The 20,469-nt window shown below is 30.2% G+C and overlaps 1 protein-coding gene across 1 annotated transcript; it reads left to right on the plus strand.

The window, feature by feature from the left end:
• The first annotated feature begins 12,695 nt into the window (after window positions 1-12,695).
• Window positions 12,696-20,209, plus strand: LOC109803427 (histidine kinase CRE1). Its single transcript, XM_020365001.3, has 12 exons — window positions 12,696-13,432; window positions 14,161-14,554; window positions 14,728-14,961; window positions 15,054-15,223; window positions 15,684-15,902; window positions 15,987-16,173; window positions 16,265-16,316; window positions 16,424-16,653; window positions 16,847-16,945; window positions 17,068-17,783; window positions 18,458-18,964; window positions 19,550-20,209. Exons 2-12 carry the CDS (start codon window positions 14,207-14,209, stop codon window positions 19,818-19,820), a joined length of 3,033 nt encoding a protein of 1,010 aa, XP_020220590.2. The 5' UTR covers window positions 12,696-13,432; window positions 14,161-14,206; the 3' UTR covers window positions 19,821-20,209.
• Window positions 20,210-20,469: the final 260 nt, after the last annotated feature.

Raw genomic sequence — 20,469 nt, forward strand, 5'->3', positions numbered from 1 at the left:
CTCTCATATCACATATAATTATCATAGTCTATCCACATGAAAAGTAAGTTAGAATTTAAAGGAAACAACATATATACAGCATGAAACCTCGACACATTACATATATCATCACATTTTTATTTCACTTTCAACATTATCCACAATACAAACTTCGCAACACAACCAACACACACACACACACACACACATATATATATATATATATTAGCATGAACAACTCACGATATTACCACACCATAAACAATTTAACTTCACCACAAATACCATACAAGTCTTTAACACTCAACAAGGCATTTTCAAAACAGGATATGAACAACTAACGATATTACCACACCATAAACAATTTAACTTCACCACAAATACCACACAAGTCCTTAACACTCAACAAGGCATTTTCAAAACAGGATATACAACACATACTATATAACACAACATGTTCAACACAACACTAGGTACGTTATCATGTGTTTTAACTAAGAGATCTCATACAACCTAAGGTGAGTAGTTAAGTAGTTTGACCCTATCGAACCAACAACACAAGGTGATCTTTTTTATTTGTTAGATCAACAACAAACTTCGATATCAATCCACAACACAACAACCATGGTTCTCAAATGTCACCACTCAAACAAGGAATCCCAGTACCACTGTCAGGATATAACAGTTGGGTTTGGGCTTACTACAAAATTAGTTAGCTTAACTAAGTCACCTTTAGAATTAGTCCACCAACTACCTTCCAAATATTATGCCCTTTTGATACTTAATTAGGAATTAAGTTTTCAACTTTGTACTTTACTCAATTGGTCATTTTATACACATGTGTTTCGACCTTGCCCACACATAATACCAACTAAGTCTTAAAGGAGACTTAACACAACTCTTCACTTTAAGGGTCAACTTTCCAAAACAGATTTTTCAACAAATCGGTCTCTTAAAGAACCACAATATAATATCCACACAACGGGATATTCAACTTTTAAAATCTCTATTCTAATCTTAGGTCGATCAGCACATCTCAATAACACAACAACTTTATGCTTATGTTATATTTTCATCATTTCAACAACACAACAACTTCATGCATATTGCATATTCTCATCATCTCAACACTATAACAACATCATGGATATAGCATACTCAACACAACTACACAACCTACAACTCAACTTAACTTTCAACTAGCAACTCACAACATAATCACCAACATACAATTTGTCAACATCCAACATATAAAGTTCCTTATCATACAACCACATCCCTACAACTTATTCATCATCATTTGACTATAAAACAACTCAAATAACAAGCATTTAACATACAACTCATTCATCAAGCAAGAAATCAACTCAATAGAAAAGAAATTTACTTGACTAAGCCCCCACACTCAGCACAAAATCTCATGTTAAGCCATAACCTTCTAGAGACAAATCTCAGCTCTCATGCTCAAAGTGAAACTCGAACCTAGCCTCCCTCACGCTCAACACAGAATCTCACGTTAAGTCTCGACTTTTGAGAGGCACATCTTAACTCTCACGTTTAGCGTAAAATTCACGTTCAACCTCCCTCACGCTTAACACATAATCTTATGCTCAGCCTGAGCTTCCCAACAACACTTCCAAATTCTCACGTTAAGCGTGAAAACCCACACTAAACGTCCCTAACCAGGAACTTATACATGTCGATGAATAACACAATCTTCAAATCCTCTCAACTTGTGCAATAATTCATGCATGCAACCTGAAAATATTTCTTTCATAACAACATGCAACTCAAAAATCAAAGGAAAAACAACTTGCATCAACAACAAATCAAATATATTGTCAAATTTTTTATTTTTTTTCAAGAACCCTAAAAACCCCAATTTGTCAAATCTTCTATCTCATAACTCTTTAACCACGAATATGAAAATTATTCAACCAACATACACAACGCAAATCCATTTGGAATTGAGTTTTAACTTCCCTTACCTTGATTCCAAGTTAAACAAAGAAAGAAGAAGAGAAGAAGGAAGAATTTCAAGCTCCAAATCACCCAAACTCTACACCAATCCCGAAAACAAATTCTTCATCGTCAGAGCATGAATTTTCTCTTAAGAACCCAAGAAAAAGGAAGAGAAGTTTTCAAGTCCCCGAAATTCTTCACCCCTCTAAACCATATGTTGCATTATAACTAATGTAAACATTCATTGAAAGTGGTGTTATCTTTTTGTACTAATGTTTTTATCAAAAACATTATTAAAAAAGTGTTTTACATAATTATATCTTATGTGTTTTTTTAGAAATTCAAAGTTATAACTTCTTAAAATGATCATTTCAAAAAATAAGTAAGTGTATTTTAAATAAATCAACTTTGTAACTTATTGAAATACAAAAATAAGTCGATGTATTTCAAATGAATCAAAGTTGTAACTTATTAAAATATTTATTTGAAGTTGGAAGATTAGTTAATTTTTTTAAGAAGAAAAATTGTTGACTCGCACTATTATTTTAGGAGAAAAAAATTAGCAAATTATACTTTGGGTATATTTGTTTTAATTTATAAACATTTTCTATAATCGAACAACTAAAACCACTGGTAGAAGCATGAGTACTCGATTTAATCTAAACGTCCCTTTACATAAGCATCGGTGCATCACCACTTAGACTTTTGCTTTTTTGCATGATAACATATTGCAAAGAACTTTACTTTTATATGATAATTAATCTTTCAGTGGTTGTTTCAACCCATTATATACTCGACTAATTAAATAAAACCCATTATTTTTTAAGCATTAATTAAGCCTATCCAGCTCTAATGGAAGATATATTGACTGTTCTGAAAACCTTCAAGTCTTTGAAATTAAAAACTTGTTCACACTACATCATGTTAAAAATCACCCAACAAGTTTGATTCAATTTGTACGGATCAAAATCATATCTTACATCATGGAGGTTTGAATCTCATTGTTAATGTGAAAAATTCACATACCATAATTCTAGTGACATTAACTCACCCAAAGTGTTCTCTATTAAAAGCATGAAATAATTCGGGGAAAAAGGTGTAAAAGGATCCGAGATCTTTTCTTCCAATCTATTATATTAAAAGCATATATTTGCTTTTTGCCGGGTCCGAGAAGATATGTTGCAACTTGCAAGAGATGGACTTAGAATGAATCTTGAGTCTTGACTAGGGCAATAGAGAATATGACCCTTTTGGAACTTGGAAGGTCACACATTTTTTTCTCTTTACTGTTGTAATCATTAACACTCCAATATTTTTTTTTTCAAAATCATATATGGCCTAATCAATAAAGCCACACATACACACTTTTATATATTTTTTTTGTCATGGGTTAGAGTATACTTTCTAAATGTCACGAATATAACATTTGGGGTTGTAGTTTACTTCGAGGAGGACGATTAATTATTTTGAACAGCAGTACTTATATCATAGAAGGTGTTTTCTCTCAAATTTAACATGATTAAAGTTATTTATTTATAAACTTTTTAATTTCACATTTTGGACACGAAAGTATTTCTGTATCCCATAAAAAAAATTATAAACTAGTAAATAACAATTACTCACAAAAGTAATATTTTTTTTAACTTTCTAAATTGATTGCAACAAGTGATTTCTATATACGACTTTAAAACATTTTTGTAGGGAATTATTTTTCATCGAGTGATTTTATATTATTCATAAAGCTTGAGTAATATTGTTTTGCCCCAATTAAATAACTTTTTTCATGCAACGGGTCATTGATCTAAATCGTAACATACTCGATTCTATTAAACAAGATATTCAAATTTTAAAATGTATAAAAAAATGTAACTAAGAGAAGATATTTTATAACAAATGACCAACTAAATTGTCCAATAAAAAATAGTTATCAAAAAATTAATAAATATTTTATATCAATAATATTATTATAAAAAAAACTTCTTTAACCATTTCTTATTTCTTGAATAATTTACTAGAATGACATATTTTATTTTTTCAAATGAAAATTTGTTGAAACTTCTACAATGAGATAATTAATGTCATCCGACAGATAATATCTTACTATTTTTTTTCCCACACAGTTAATAAATAAATATCCATTTAACTATCAATTATGTTATCCATAGTTATTCATGGATATAATTCTTTTCTTTCAATTTTTTATACTTATATATTTTTATTTACACTCTCTCTATTTTTATTCATCATATTTCTTATTTATTTATTTTAACATACTCTTAATTAAGAGAAGCTTCGCTGACATATAATTATAGTGAAAAAAGTATGATAAAGAATATATTACAATAAATATTAAATTTTAAGCTATAAAATTCATTTGTATAATTTTCGCTCAATTAGAGCTTACCATTTTTTTTTAAGAGCTCGAATTTATTAAAATCACTTTATAATTAAAGCCAAACTAATGCTAAAATAAGAATAAGCCATGCCTCCGAAATGCATTTAACTTCTCTAAATTTAAATAAAATAATGTGATTAACACCCTCCATTAAGAATTATGATGAAGTCTTCCTATAAGAAAATTTAAAATTAATTATAATTTCAAAATTTTTCAATCATTAATTCTTTAATTAGTGATTCATTCCTCACACTCTATAAAAGGTATTGGTCTTTGATAATAAAAGTTTCCATAAATTTCTCTTGACTCTGTTCTACCCCGAAATCCAATCACATGAATACAGATACTCCTGCAAATTTGGAGGGCAAAGAACATCTGACATTAGAGTGGATAAATGACATTGAATTTGAAGTCAAAATCTTGTAGACAAACGGAATAGATCAGTAGCCAGAACCAGATTCGTTTACATAAATCAGTGGATCATTGGAATAAAATTTTCCCTGTTTTAAGAAAAGGAAAAAACATAGTTATTAAAACTGGAATATTAAAAGACTATAGTCGATAGATTTAGATTACATTGAAGATATGATGAGGACAAAATTAGATGAAACTTAACAAATCGTTCTCCTAATATTGTCACGGATTTTAATGAAGAAAAAAAACCTTGTTAATTATATGATTAGACTTGTGAACCATGCCAACCTTTATTTTTTGGTGGCACCTATCTTCTATTTCTGACGTTGCTGCATAACTGAAAATAATAATAAAAAAAACCAATTCAAAGTGATATCCACTTGAGTTATGATACTATGGCTTAATCTCTGGGAAATGATTTGATTCCCCGCGAGAATATTTTGCCCTATACGATATTATTGTTCTTCTTCAATTTATATTTTATTTTTGCAAACAATGGTGTGAACTCAACGTATTTGAACTTGAATGAATAAATAAAAAAATAAAAGAGGGATAATGTTATGTAGAAAGAAGTGATTAATAAAGTTATAAGATTGGCAAATTGGTCATTGTATGCTAAGTATTACGTAGTGAGGTGAAAGGGTGAAGGGGACCAGAAGAGAAGAGCAATGCCCTTTTTACATTGAACAAGTCCAAGCACCTGTCCCATGTGATTGGTGAATGCATAATACATAGCTATGGTATGGGCCTCATGAATCATCATCATTTATTATACCCAAACACACACTTTTGTTTCCCAAAGTGCTCAGACTTTCCCCTATTTTATAGCATACCACATGGCCGACAACCCCACACTTTCTATCGCACCAATACTAGATACATTACATTGCTACAGGACAAACATTTTCACTCTTTTCTTCACCTTTCATAACATCTTATGTCTTAACTAAACATATTCTATTTTCATCATCACTTTATATGAATTCATAACTAAAAACCTTAGTTTATCTTTAAAATTATTGGGGTGTCATGTTAAAGTAAAAATAATTTACTTTAAAAGGGGTGGAAAACATCAACTTTAGAGAAGGGTGAAAGAAAAAAGGGTCCCCATGCAATCTTTCCCGTATTTCATCACAAGATATTCATTCCTTTTCTACAGGTAGCAATCTGAATTGCATAGATAGAGCGAATTTCAGGTAAAGAGCAATGAATCTTCATCTCTAACCTATTTCTTCCTAGAGGGGTTGTTTGTGAAGCAATGGTGAACATGGCTATGCACTCAACAAAGGAAATAGAAAAGACAATAATACTCAGTACGTGAAGAAGTCAGCTTCCTTTCAATCAATCAAGCATCAATAATTTTTCTTTCTTTCTTTGAAGGCCCAATGTCACCACTACTACCTTACTATTTGCCTTTTTCTAAATCATACACTCATTTGCATGAGATTACCGCTTATTAATTAATTCCCAACTTCTCTCTCATCGTTCGTGATATCAGATTCAATTCAATAAATGTAGAGAAAAATATATATCTTCTGTTGGGAAAGGGATTGAGGAATTTTTTATTATTTAATCATATAATATATTAAATAAATTACAAATATAAATAGTATTTTATTTGACAATTAAAAATGCTGTAAGATAACATTGTAAATAATTATTGTTTTAAATATATTTTTAATCTTTTAAATTTAAAATAATTTTATTTTTATTTCTTAAATTTAAAATTGTTTTTTTTATTTTTTTATTTTTTAAAAACTTATTTTAATCCATTATATTATTAATAATATTTTTGAAAGTGATTATGTAATATTAATTAAATTTAATATGATATACTTACTAATATAAATATTAACATGTTAATTTTATACAATAATATTAAAAAAAAATTAAAATTTGAGTATAAGAATTAAAATAAGATTTTAAAAAATTCAAAGATTAAATAGGGTAATTTTAAATTTAAAAAATTAAAAATAATTTATTTAAAATTTAAAAATTAAAAATAATTTTATTTTAAATTTAAAAATTTAAATGTATTTAAACCTCTTAATTATTTTTTCTTACCCCGTGCCGTGACATGCGTAGCAGAAAATCCAATTAATTTAAATGGTGGTGTTTGAACAAGGAAATGTGACAGAGAAAGTATGCTGAAGAAAATAAAGATATCAAATTGAAAGCATATATAATTATAATTAATACTCTCTCTTTTATGATATAAGAAAAAAAATATTATATATATATATATATATATATATATATATATATATATTAAAAAAATAATTACTCATATCAAAATTTATTGTTTTAAGATTTTTTTAAAATTAATTTTTTCTATAAATATCAAAAAATAATGCAATTGGAAAATCATGTCCTAATTTTTTTTAAATATTATTAAATAAAGTAAAAGTAATTAAATTTATTTATAATTAAAAATATTTTTTTTACTTATACTCTCATCGTTCTCTTTTATCTATAGTAAAATTGTATTTTTATTCATTTATCATTTTTAAATTTCAAGACAACAATATTTATCAATCATAACATTATATTTCACTTGATTTTAATTAATTTATACATAATAATTAACATATTTGTAAAGAAAAATGAAAGAGGATATAATAAAAAATGTTAAAATTATTTTATAAAAAATAAAAATAAAAATATATTATATATTTTTATTTGCGTAAGTGAACCTTAAATAATTATTATAAAAAAGAAGAGATTAATAAATATTAAAGGAAGGAGTAAATAAATAAGCAGGATATGTTTGATATTTTGGAGACAAATACTAGTTGTGCTAAAAAACTACTCCTTTTTCCTTTCTTTATCCTTTCGTTTCCTAGCCAGAAAAATAAATGCCTGAAAAGTAGCATCATAATAAAGGATTAAAATGTTTAAAAACATAATGCATGCAACTTTTTATTGATTAGCATCTACGTGTAATAGATTATAAGCTTTAGATAGTCTCAAACTCGAGGCAATTGGTCATTCGTTTAATGGAGAAGCAACAATTTGTTACTTCTTATTTTGATGCATTGCACATTATAAACGATTTTTCAAACATATACACCATTTTTCATGAATGAGGTGTTGTTTTTAAAGTATAATTTTTTCATTATTTCCACATATACCAACCAAGAATTAATATTATTGTAAGACCCACTAATTTTTAATTTATTGTCTTCACTTTATTGGTACCAAACACACCAACTCATTTTCACTTATTTATCTTAATTTGTTCTCTTTTTCTTATTTTCTATATGTATTTATTTGATACAAGATAGATCGTAAATAAAAGTTGAGAATAGATAAATGAATGGAAAAATATAGTTTTATATTAATTATTTTTAATAGATAATTCGATAAAAGAGAATGAAAAAAATCTTATCTAAATTTTTTTTCTCGAATAAGGAGAAATGACGAATTAAATGATAAAAACATAGACACTTTAAATTACAAATTTAACATTATTATTATTATTATTATTATTATTATTATTATTATTATCTATTTTTCACAAAATCTATTATATGCAATTACTTAAGTTCTTATTATGTTATAATGGATTCAATAAATATCAAAATCCATTTACTTTTTTTCATCTCATTTTCTTCTATCTTTTTTTCATATCATTTATGATATTTGTCACTTTCTTTCTATTTATAGCACAACGTCTCTCGCAGTATATGTCAACATACAAATAAAAGTGAATTTATGAAACGATGAAAAGCATATTTTATCAATTACATCAACTCTAGAAAGAAAGAAGAAAAAAACATAAACGATGATCTTAATATGAATTACTCACCTTAATATTGCCAAATGTTTCCATAATTTACTATCAAGTGGGTTTATCTGATAATAAAATCAATATTTTAAATTAAAGTTATATATATATATATATAAAAGATTAGCAACCTTGTTAAAAATGACTAATCAAGTTCATCCATCAAGATTAGTCATTAATGACAAGTAAATATTGCATATTAATAACACGGTTGAAAGAAGAAAAAAAGTTTCCATAATTTTAAGAAAATTAAAATATGTTTTTCGTTGTATATATAAAATTAAAAAAAAATAATTTTTTTAATTATTGATAAAACATAATAATTAACAAAACTCATAGTGTTACAAAAAAATAATAATTATAAATATTAAGAACATAAAATGTAAATAAACTTTTTTACTGTAATTAAAATTAAAATTTATTTATTTTACTAAGTATGCATTACATTAAAAATATATTCATCATGACTAAGTATGCATTACATTAAATATGATAAACATATAATAAGACATATTTTAACAGATAATGTTAACGATCCTTTATGTATTTTTGTCACAAAATTATTGGTAATATATTAAAGATTTTTCCATTAAATCAAGATAATTATGCGTTAGGCACTACTTTTTATGAAGATGTTTTAACTGATACGTACCTTTAAGTTATTTTTTAATAAATTATATTAAAAATTAATAAAGGTTTTGTTTGGAGTTTCATTTGATGGATTTATGTTAAATAAATGACACAATTGCTTATGATGTTTAGTTATTAGACACAATCAAAATTATATCATCAATTTTGAATTTGTGATGGTGTTGAAACATATAAAGTTAAAAAAAAAATAAAAAAATCATACGAAGATGATACATATAATATTTAAAAGCTAACAACTAAAATTAATCTATATTAACTTGTGACAAGGCTTAAAAAGAAATAAATAAATAAAATTGTGCATACAAAAAATGTAAGATTTATAAATATAGTAATTAAAATGTAAAGTTTGGACAGACCAAAACATAAATGATATTTTCAAACAAGACACCTTAGCAAGCCAATAGCACAAAGTTGGACCCCACATTATCATGTCATATTTTTTTAAAAATGGTTTTATGTTACAATTGAAGATTAAAAGATTAAAAAAAAACATTATAAGGGCTATATCATAGAGATTCTAAATATATATAGAAACTAGAACACAGAATGTGAGCTAATATAGAAACCAAATAAACAATTTAAAAAAGTGTAAGTCAAGGATTCACGGCAAATGGTAAAATAAATGTGAACAGAAGATGCATTACAAATCCATTTTCAGCTAATTTTGACCATTGTAGGGTCAATTTACAAACATTTTAACAATATGAAATTGTTTTGAAATAATTGGCCAATGTAGGGAAATGGATGCTAAAAACGTTAGTCAAACTTGTGTTTTTTATACCATGTCATCTTTATTTCATGTAGAACATAGGTGATATTTAGGTTGACTGAATTTCTGTCATCTTTATTTCTAGTGCTAACGTTTTCGGTGCTAGTTTGTACTAAAATATAAACAAACTTAATAAATGGTTAAATTTGTTATAAATTAATTTTCCTAGAGCCTAATAAATATGTCAAAAAATAAACATCTCTTGTCTAATGCATGAACTCCACTGTCAAATCTCCAAAAGGCAATTATTTTGACTAATATTTTTTGTTTGACCAACATATGTATGTTGCGTGAAAATCTTTGAGACAAACACTAGTAATCAATACTAAAAGTCTTTAACAAAAGAAGAAGAAAAAATCAGTGTAAACTAACCACGTCATTCTCAAAAACTTTGCTAGTGCTAAGATTTTTCTCAAAGAAACAAAAAATTTCAATCAATCTAAATGTCATGTGTACTCTTTATATAATAAATGTTACATATGTTTAGAGTTATGAAAGTGAATAATTTAATCCGATTAATTATACGTTGGATAATAAGTGGATTGATTTAACTTAAGTTACCTTTTAGTAAAAAAATTTTAACCCACTCGAATTAATGAATTAATTGGATTGACTCTCTTAAATTAAAAAAAAACAACAAAATTTATTAAACTTTATAAGAAATATATATATTAGTCTTATATTTTAAAATTATAACTATGTAAAAAATAAGACATAAAATTGTAAAAAAAAATAGACATCATTCACAATTATCTTAATCAACTTATAATATTAAATAATATCAAATTAATATTAATTAATGATATCAAATTTAGCCAATAATTTTAATATTATTAATTAATGACATCAAAATTGATATTAATTATTATAATTTATAATTAATATGTACAAAATTTAGCTAATAATTTTAAATATATAATCATATAAATTAATATTTAAGAACTAAAAAAAAGAGTATATTAAGTAAACTAATCTATGAACCAACCTAACATGTCACGGATGGATCCATAATGAATCAGACAAAATATTTTTATAATTGAAGCAAACTAATTTTATTTACCTAACTAAACTTAAATTTATGGTAGATTAAGTTAACTCATGAGATTCATCTCATTGTGACCACAAAATCTTATTTTATCCTTGAAAAAATGAAATGTTTATAAAATAATATACAATGCTCAATTAACCTCCATTTTTTATTCTTTAACCAAATTAACCTCCAAATTTAGATTTCATAACTAGAATTGAGTGGTTAGATTACAATATTGTTATCATTTTAATTCAACCGAAATCGTCGAATTTATCTAATGAAAACCATTCAATACAATTAATTTATTATTATTATTTAGTTTGTTATGTCTGCTTGTATCTATATTTAGAAAGGTCCACATGCATTGAGTAAACAAAATATTTAACAAGTAAAATGGGTATTATTAGACCCACATGCAAGAGAAGATTAGGACTATAAAAAACTACAAACTTCTGTAAAGTAACATGTAACCATGCTTTTATCAAGGAGAGGAGAAAATAAAAACGAAATACCAATTAAAATTTATCATTATTAAACATGTTGAGGCAGTTACTTTGGTCAGGCAGGGTTGTATTGCATAATAATGATACACGTATTTGTACAATATATTGAAATATTATTTTATTGAAAAAGAATTAAGCTAAGATAACAGAGAGTATAAATAGCTGCATCCTTGTAATAAAATTCATTTTTTTTTAATTTTGACGGCGATTTTGCAATGATGCACAAGAATTTGATCGGCGTCATGGAACATTGATAAATTTAGACCAACAAGCTAGTTGGAGTGGACTTAAATTTTTTAAATAACATTTTTTAGACCAATAAAATAATTAAACAAATTTATATTTTTTTATTTATCAAAATTATAATGACATTAGAGTGAAGTAGATTTTAATAGTTAGAATTAAATAAATTTGAGAATATAACATTTGAAAAGAATAATAATTTTAAGAATTCAAAATGGAAAAGTTTAGATAAAATGCATAGTTTATATTATAGTCTCCTACTTAATAATAATAATAATAATAATAATAATAATAATAATAATAGTTGACTTTAGATACAGTTGGCTGTGGAACACAAGGGAGGAAAAAGTACATTTGTACCAACCAATTAAACCGATGTTCACGGGTAAAGACACTTTTGGTCTAATTAATTTAAAAAAAATAAAAAATTTAAATAAAATTAAATTCCAGACAAGTGTACGTTTGATTTAAAAAAAATACCACATTTAAGAATTCATTTACAAGGATAATGCGTCCAATTTAACAAAAAGTGGATTGAAATGAATTTAGCAAATATACAAGTATATATGGCCAACACATATTTTTTAATGCTATATTCAGATTGGTTCCCTCTTTCCGTAAGAAAAGTATTTAAAATTGGTTATTGTATATAAATAATCTTTAACATCAATGTCTACAAATTAACTGCTATAAATAACAAGCAAGCTTTACCTATATAAAATTGGAAGCGCAAAAAAGAACTAAATTAACAGTTTAGAAAATGAATGTAACAGAAGATTAGAAATGGAAGGTATGAGTCCACAATAGGAGAGTCACAATAAGCCAACTAATTAATTAATTAAGTAATTAATGTAGGTTTATATATCGAGGGTGTTTTGGGTAATTCACACAGGAATAAGATCCGCGCCTTGTCGGCATGTCATTATCGCTCAGATTTGTGATGGCGATTTCCAGTTTCCAGTTTTCTCTCTCCTCACTCTTCCCTCTTACAATTCTTAACGTTCCAATGCAGAAAAAGTACAACCAAACGATGCACTCAGAAAGACCCAGGTGGGTGAAAATATAAATAATAAATTCATTCCAGTTGCATGCTCGTCAAGAGTTGTATGCGGCAAGTGGGAGCTTTCAAAGTTTCAATTTTTCCGACACCAAGGTTGATTCATGCTTCATGCTTCATGCTTCTTGCTTCCTGGTTCAGACTTCACTCACTCTCCAACTCCACAATTCATACCAAAGCTCCAAACTTTGTAGTTGTTGTTTGAGTAGAAAGATTGGGTTTCTTGTGAAGCTATCATGGACTTGAAAAAGATTATAACTTGGGAAGGAGAAAGTGAGGCACAGTTGGTGTGAAAAGAAGATTATTAGCATTGCAAGGAATGAGCGAGAGAGAGACTGTGAGGGCTTGACTTGGCTGATGTACTATATTTGTGTGTTGTGTTGTGTGTGAAGTGGAAGGGAGACAACAGCGTATCTGGGAAAATCGTGAAAATTCGATTTAGTTTTGTTATAGCGAAGAAAAAAAAGTAAACAACAGAAAAGAAAAGTAGCCACACACAATAATAAAGGGTATAAAAAATAAACAAGTACATATAGAGAGAGAGAGAGAGTGAGAGAGAGAGAGAGGCACACACAGATCAAGACCAAACTGGTTCCAATTGTTCATTGTACATCCACCTTCTTCTCTTTCTTGTACAGACAGGTAAACAAGGTTTTTGTTTTTTTTTTTTCCTCTAAAGTCTCAACAACCCTCCCTTTTCATCTCTTTCTCTTTCTCATTGGGTTGTGTGCTTCGCTGTGTGTGTATGGTTTTTTGGGGGTCAATCTCTGGCTTTGATTATTAAATGGAGGAAAGAGGCTGAACGTGCTCTTCTTTGTCCTTAAGCAAGCACTAGTTTCACGCCTACTCAGCATGATTATTGATTTGAGTTCTCTTTCATTTTTTTATTCTGATCCTTAACTCTCAAAACTCTGTTGAAACACACTAATATTGACTGTTGGGGGAGGGCAAGGTGGTTCTTTGGAATTTGAGCTTTTTTTTTTTTACATCTTTTGAGACTCATGCTTGTCTCCCAATTTTTCTTCTTTTAAATTCTGGGTCTATTGTCTGAGATGTTTTTCTTTTTCTTTCTTTGGTGGTTTTTGAAATAAGCTTTCTTTAATAAGAGAAAATAAAGAAAAGAATTTGCCCATTTGGTCAATCATTCATGGTGCTTGGTTTGCTTTTGCTTCTTCTTTCTGAGTATTGAATTACGCAAAACAATGCTGCAATGATGCCATACATGGAGTTTTGTTCTGTGGCCTTTTTCTTCCAACTCGCAGAGAAAAGTGTCTAAGTTTTTGCGAGTACTTTCAACTTTAAGCAAAGTGAGGTCCTCCTATATAAGCACTAACCGCAATTATTTTTGGGGCTTCTTCCATCTCTCATAGATAATGAAGAGGGCAGAAAGATAAGGGAAGGGAGAAGTTGTTGGTGATGGGTCTTGGTTTGAAGATGAAGAGCCTGGGGCACCATCCTGTGACTTCGAAGTTACATGAGCAAGCAGGGAGCAATAGAAAGTACACTTTCATTCAGGCACATAGGGCATGGCTTCCCAAGTTTTTGATGCTGTGGATCCTTCTCATGGCTCTAATTGGTTGTTGCATCTATAGTAAAATGGATGCTGACACTAAAGTCCGAAGGAAAGAGGTGCTAGGTAGCCTCTGTGATCAAAGGGCAAGAATGCTGCAAGATCAATTCAGTGTTAGTGTCAACCATGTCCATGCCCTTGCCATCCTTGTTTCAACCTTCCACTACTACAGAACCCCTTCTGCCATTGACCAGGTTGGTGTGCTTGATCTTCCATTTTGCTTTGGATTTTGGAACTTGTTATGGCATGTTGGGCTTGTTTTTTTGACATTTCTGATTTCTGCATCATATGCTTCTAATCTAATTGTTGTGTCTAATTTTCCTAATTAGGATTTTGTATATATTGACTATTGTTTATTGCTCATCAGGAAACCTTTGCTGAGTATACAGCCAGGACAGCATTTGAACGGCCATTACTCAGTGGGGTGGCCTATGCACAAAGAGTTGTTAACTCAGAGAGAGAAACATTTGAAAAGCAACATGGATGGGTTATAAAGACAATGGAAAGAGACCCTTCTCAGGTTAGAGACGAGTATGCACCGGTGATATTTGCACAAGAAACTCTCGCTTACCTTGAATCTCTTGATATGATGTCCGGGGAGGTAAACTACAAACCTTGTTAACATTGTTTCTGCTTATCTTATCAGTCTTTAACTTTTTAACTGTAATAAAATATCTCATTCGAATTATGCAGGAGGACCGAGAGAATATTTTGAGGGCTAGGGCAACTGGGAAAGCTGTTCTCACTAGTCCTTTCAGGCTGTTGGGTTCTCATCATCTTGGTGTGGTTTTAACATTTCCTGTTTATAAGTCTAAGCTCCCTCCAAAGCCAACGATGCAAGAGCGCATTAAAGCAACAGCAGGGTATGTCCTCGTTTCATTCCTTTCTGGCTTGTCAAGTTTGTTTCCACAATGTTTTGGTGATTTTTGTCTTTGTGGCTCATATGAGTGACAAGAGGACGAGGGGCGGTTAAAAGCTTAGGTGCATTATCGCGTGAATGATGCATTTTGAAAAGCATTGGTGGATAGTTGCATGTCATTTTATCATGATAAAAGACAGACTTCACTCTGGCTATTGTGTCCTTTACTGCTACATTGTTTGTACTGTATATCGAAAGATGTAATAGCCATTTCTGTTTCATTTCCATTGTAATTGTTACTTTTGTGCTACCAGTCTTTTGTTATTGTTTGATTTCATAGTTGCTTTCTATATAATACCTGTAGGATAAGTTGGATAACTTTGTAGTTCAATCTGATGCCTTTATGTTTTGCGTAAGCTTCTTAATGCCATGATTTGTTCAATAAACTTTTTAATTGGAAGCAGATATGTTGGAGGATCCTTTGATGTTGAGACCCTCGTGGAGAATTTACTTGGTCAACTTGCTGGCAACCAAGCAATTTTGGTTAACGTATTTGATATCACAAACTCTACGGATCCCTTAATCATGTATGGCAACCAAAATGAAGAAGGCGATAAGTCTCTTATCCATGAAAGTAAGCTTGATTTTGGAGATCCATACAGGAAACATACAATGATATGTAGGTAGGTGCTTCTGGCTGTTGCATAGTTTCTGAAAGGAGGTTCAATGTTTAGTTAGCACATGCTTATCATCAAGTGTTTGAACAGGTATCACCAGAAGGCACCAACAAATTGGATAGCACTTACCACAGCATTCTTATTCTTTGTGATTCTTTTTTTAGTGGGTTATATCTTATATGGTGCTGGAAATCATATTGTCAAAGTAGAGGATGATTTTCATGCAATGGAGGTATTAAAAGTCCGAGCAGAAGCAGCTGATGTTGCCAAGTCACAGGTGCTTTTCCTGGCATATTGTTAGCATGGTTCATTAGTACCTTTGATTGATTACTCACTGGCCACTAAAACTGATTTTTTTTGAATGTCAGTTTCTAGCTACTGTCTCTCATGAAATTAGAACACCCATGAATGGCATTTTAGGTAACTTCAAGATTCTCTATCCCCCCTTAAAAAGTAACATTCTTTTGATACCTTCCACTTTCTCATTTGTGATGCTATCATTAAACTCCATAATCATATTACTGTAGGAATGCTTGGTCTGCTTCTAAAAACAGAATTGAGTTCAACTCAACTAGATTATGCTCAGACTGCTCAAGCATGTGGGAAGGCTCTGATAGCATTAATAAATGAGGTGCTTGACCGAGCTAAAATTGAAGCTGGCAAGTTAGAGTTGGAAGCAGTTCCATTTGACCTTCGATCCATACTTGATGATGTCCTTTCTCTTTTTTCTCAGAAGTCTCGGAAAAAAGGTTTAGAGGTATGTCTAGTTGTTGCCAAACAGATTGTGAAGGCCTGAAGGTCATTTTGGTTTATATGAGTTGTAGAATTTCATAATTCTATTTCTTATTTCCTTAACCATTGATCCTATTTCATTTTCCTCTGTTTCACCCTTCTGGGTTCCTATTCACACTTGTTCTGGCGTGGACTAAATATGGTGTTGGGAAGTATAGCTGGCAGTGTTTGTTTCTGATAAAGTTCCAGACATAGTAATGGGAGATCCTGGGAGATTCAGACAAATAGTAACAAATCTTGTTGGCAACTCTGTTAAAGTAATTGAAAATTTTCAAAGTTAAATCCTCTAATGTTATGTGCATACATTTCCTATATTGTTTCCAGTAATTTATTAGAGAGGTACTACTTTTTGATAACATTACCAATTATTATCTTGCAGTTTACTGAGAGAGGACATATATTTGTGAAAGTCCATGTAGCTGAAAAAAGGATGTCCACAATCAATGGAAAAATGGAGACTTTTCTAAATGGAGGATCAGATGAAGTTGTGCATATGTCTAGTGGTTACAATTTCAAAACTTTAAGTGGATATGAAGCAGCTGATGAAAGGAACATCTGGGATAATTTTAAGCATCTAATTGCTGATGAAGAATTTTTCATTGATGCCTCAGTTAAAAAAGTAGCCTCCAATGAATATTCTGAGCAAGTCACCTTGGTAGTCAGTGTAGAGGACACTGGTATTGGAATTCCTGTGTCTGCGCAAGATAGGATTTTTATGCCTTTTGTTCAGGCCGATAGCTCAACTTCTAGACATTATGGTGGTACTGGCATTGGTTTAAGTATTAGTAAGTGTTTGGTTGAACTAATGGGTGGTGAGATAAGTTTCATAAGCCGCCCGCAGGTTGGGAGCACATTTTCATTTACTGCAGATTTCGGAACGGTTAAGAAAAATTCAATAACTGACATGAAGAAACACAATTTGGAAGAACTGTCTTCAGGTTATAGAGGGCTTAAAGCCATAGTGGTTGATGGAAAACCTGTTAGAGCAGCTGTTACTGGATACCATTTGAAGAGACTAGGGATACAGGCTAAAGTTGCAAATAACATCTATAAGGCTGTTTCTTTATGTGGGAAAAATGGCTCTTTGACTTCGGGGTAAGATTTGAATTCCCGTGTTGGTGTCAATTATGAAGAAACTGAATTTCATAATAAACAAGCGCAGTATCAACATTTTAGTAATTATTGTTAACATATCTTTATGAATTATGAACTAATTCATGATTTTTGCAATACAGTAAAATGCATTTTCTGTCATTAAACCAGGGAGAATATCCAGCTAGCATCTCACCAGATTTTTATGGTTTTTCATATATATGTAGCATAGTCTTGTCTTAATAAAATGCTAAGTTGCGATATGATTTTTTTCCCTTGGAGGAGAAATTATTAGGTGGTTCTGGATTATTATGGATTTCCATTAATCTTCATATGACACATAATTGAGTGTTATCAACTATTTCTTATAACTGAAGACTTGAATACATGTCATGCAGAATTATTCTTAGTTCTACTTAATGAAGAAATTGCATTGACGGGTTCTTTTTAATTACTTGAAGATATTGATTGTGTTTTTTTAGTGAATAATTGTTGTTCTAAATACTAGTTTAGTTTGAACATCCTCATGACATGTTGATGACTTGTCTATTTAGACCTTAAATGAAAAATAATATGCTGGTCTGTAGAAACCATTTGAAGATGTGGAATAAAATAGCTTTTGTTTATGTCTGTGCGGTTCAGTTCATTCACCGAGTTAAACTTCTTGGCTGTGGCAGATTATTTCAGCCGGATATTATTTTTGTTGAGAAAGATTCATGGGTTTGTGGAGAGGATGGGAGCTTCAATGTGTGGCAACTGGACTGGAAACAGAATGGACACATGTTTAAGATACCTCAAATGATCCTTCTTGCGACCAAAATTGACAATGCTGAATATGATAAAGTTAAAGCTGCAGGTTTCAGTGATACTGTGATCATGAAGCCTCTAAGAGCTAGCATGGTGGCTGCTTGTCTTCAGCAAGTTCTGGGAACGGGGAAGAAGAGGCAGCTAGGGAAAGACATGAAGCCTAATGGTTCATCTTTTGTACGAAACTTGCTTTGTGGAAGAAAAATCTTAGTGGTTGATGACAATGTTGTAAACCGGAGGGTCGCTGCAGGTGCATTGAAAAATTTTGGAGCTGATGTCAAATGTGCTGACAGTGGCAAAGCTGCTCTTGAAATGCTTCAGTTGCCTCACAGTTTTGATGCTTGCTTCATGGATATTCAAATGCCAGAAATGGACGGGTACGTTTGTTTGCATCAATTATCTTATCTCACTTCTTTTCTTCCTATCTCTGTTGTACAATTTTTTGTATAAAATTTACGTAACATGCATGAGCAAGAATTGTCAACGAGGAACCATGTTAGAAGATATCAACGAGATTCAGCACAATTGCTAGTAGTTTTGGGTCCTCCCCAAGCATGTTTTGAGGAGTTTGATTCAAGTCATGTGTATGAAGAACATTTTCTTGGGAGAGACAAAATTCATTTCAATGATAACTACGCCTAGAAAGAAATGAGTCTCTGAGTATTGATTGAAAGATATCTTTGGTGCAAACCAAAATACAATGTTAGAAGATTTGAAATAGAACATTAATTACTCCATGGAAAATTTATTGTGCTAGATGCCATCCACAACCAGAACTTTGAAAGGAGATTTGAAATGTGTTGGGTCTACTATCGCATTATAAAATGATAATTTCCTAAGTTTTTGTATATTATATTCTCTGAAGACTTAGTATTTCGTATGATGAACTTTTCTTGCCATTATGACCACCTCATATGGGATGGATTTGATAAAGCATCTAACAAGGATCATAACATTTGCAGGTTTGAAGCAACTCGGCGCATTCGGACGATGGAGAGAAGGGCAAATGAGCAACAGATAAATGGTGAAGGAAGTGGCTGGAAAAATGAGTACCATATACCTATATTGGCCATGACAGCTGATGTAATTCAGGCAACATACGATGAGTGTGTAAAATGTGGCATGGACGGGTATGTATCAAAGCCTTTTGAGGAAGAGAATCTGTATCAAGCAGTTGCAAAGTTTTTCAACCCCAAGCCTTCCTCAGACTCACTACAGAATGGCACTACTTAATTCACTACCGGCATTTTTCATAGTTTGCTGGTAATTTTGATGCAGAAAGTAGGATCAGTTGGTTTTTAAGATATCTGAGGATATGCATGCATGCAACTTGATACAGGCATATGCAGTGATCATTTCTAACCAGCTGAACATGATTTCGATCTCAGTAAATGTATACCACTAGCCCCAACTTGTGTACAGATTCTCCCACGGGATGAGGAAAATCATGTAAATTCAATATTTTTTTATTTTCCTTTTGCATCTTGATACTTCCCTATGTGAAGGGTTCCACTATAGTTTCTCTATTTTTTTCGTCTTATCCTTTTTTCTGTAAAATTGTCTCTTATAAGATTTGGTTAGTTACTACATGAAGAAGTAAAATGATTGGTGCTTAATGCCTACACCTATTGGCTGACTGCTCGTACACCTTTTCTTTTTTTAACCTTGATATCCGTACAAAATAAATATTCTCTATCAAGAGTAGTAATTAATCTCTGTTAAAGTTTATGAATGTATATAAAGTAAATATTTTCTTTTTAACGTAATTTATTTAATATTCAATATCAAGAATTGAACTTGAATTAGTTGGTTAAGAAATACAAGGTATTATTACTTGTGTCAATCAATGATAATTTTTTATATTTTTTTAATTCATTTTTTT

Source organism: Cajanus cajan, chromosome 2 (genome assembly GCF_000230855.2).
Source record: "Cajanus cajan strain Asha chromosome 2, NIPB_CcT2T_4, whole genome shotgun sequence".
NCBI classification, from domain to species: domain Eukaryota; kingdom Viridiplantae; phylum Streptophyta; class Magnoliopsida; order Fabales; family Fabaceae; genus Cajanus; species Cajanus cajan.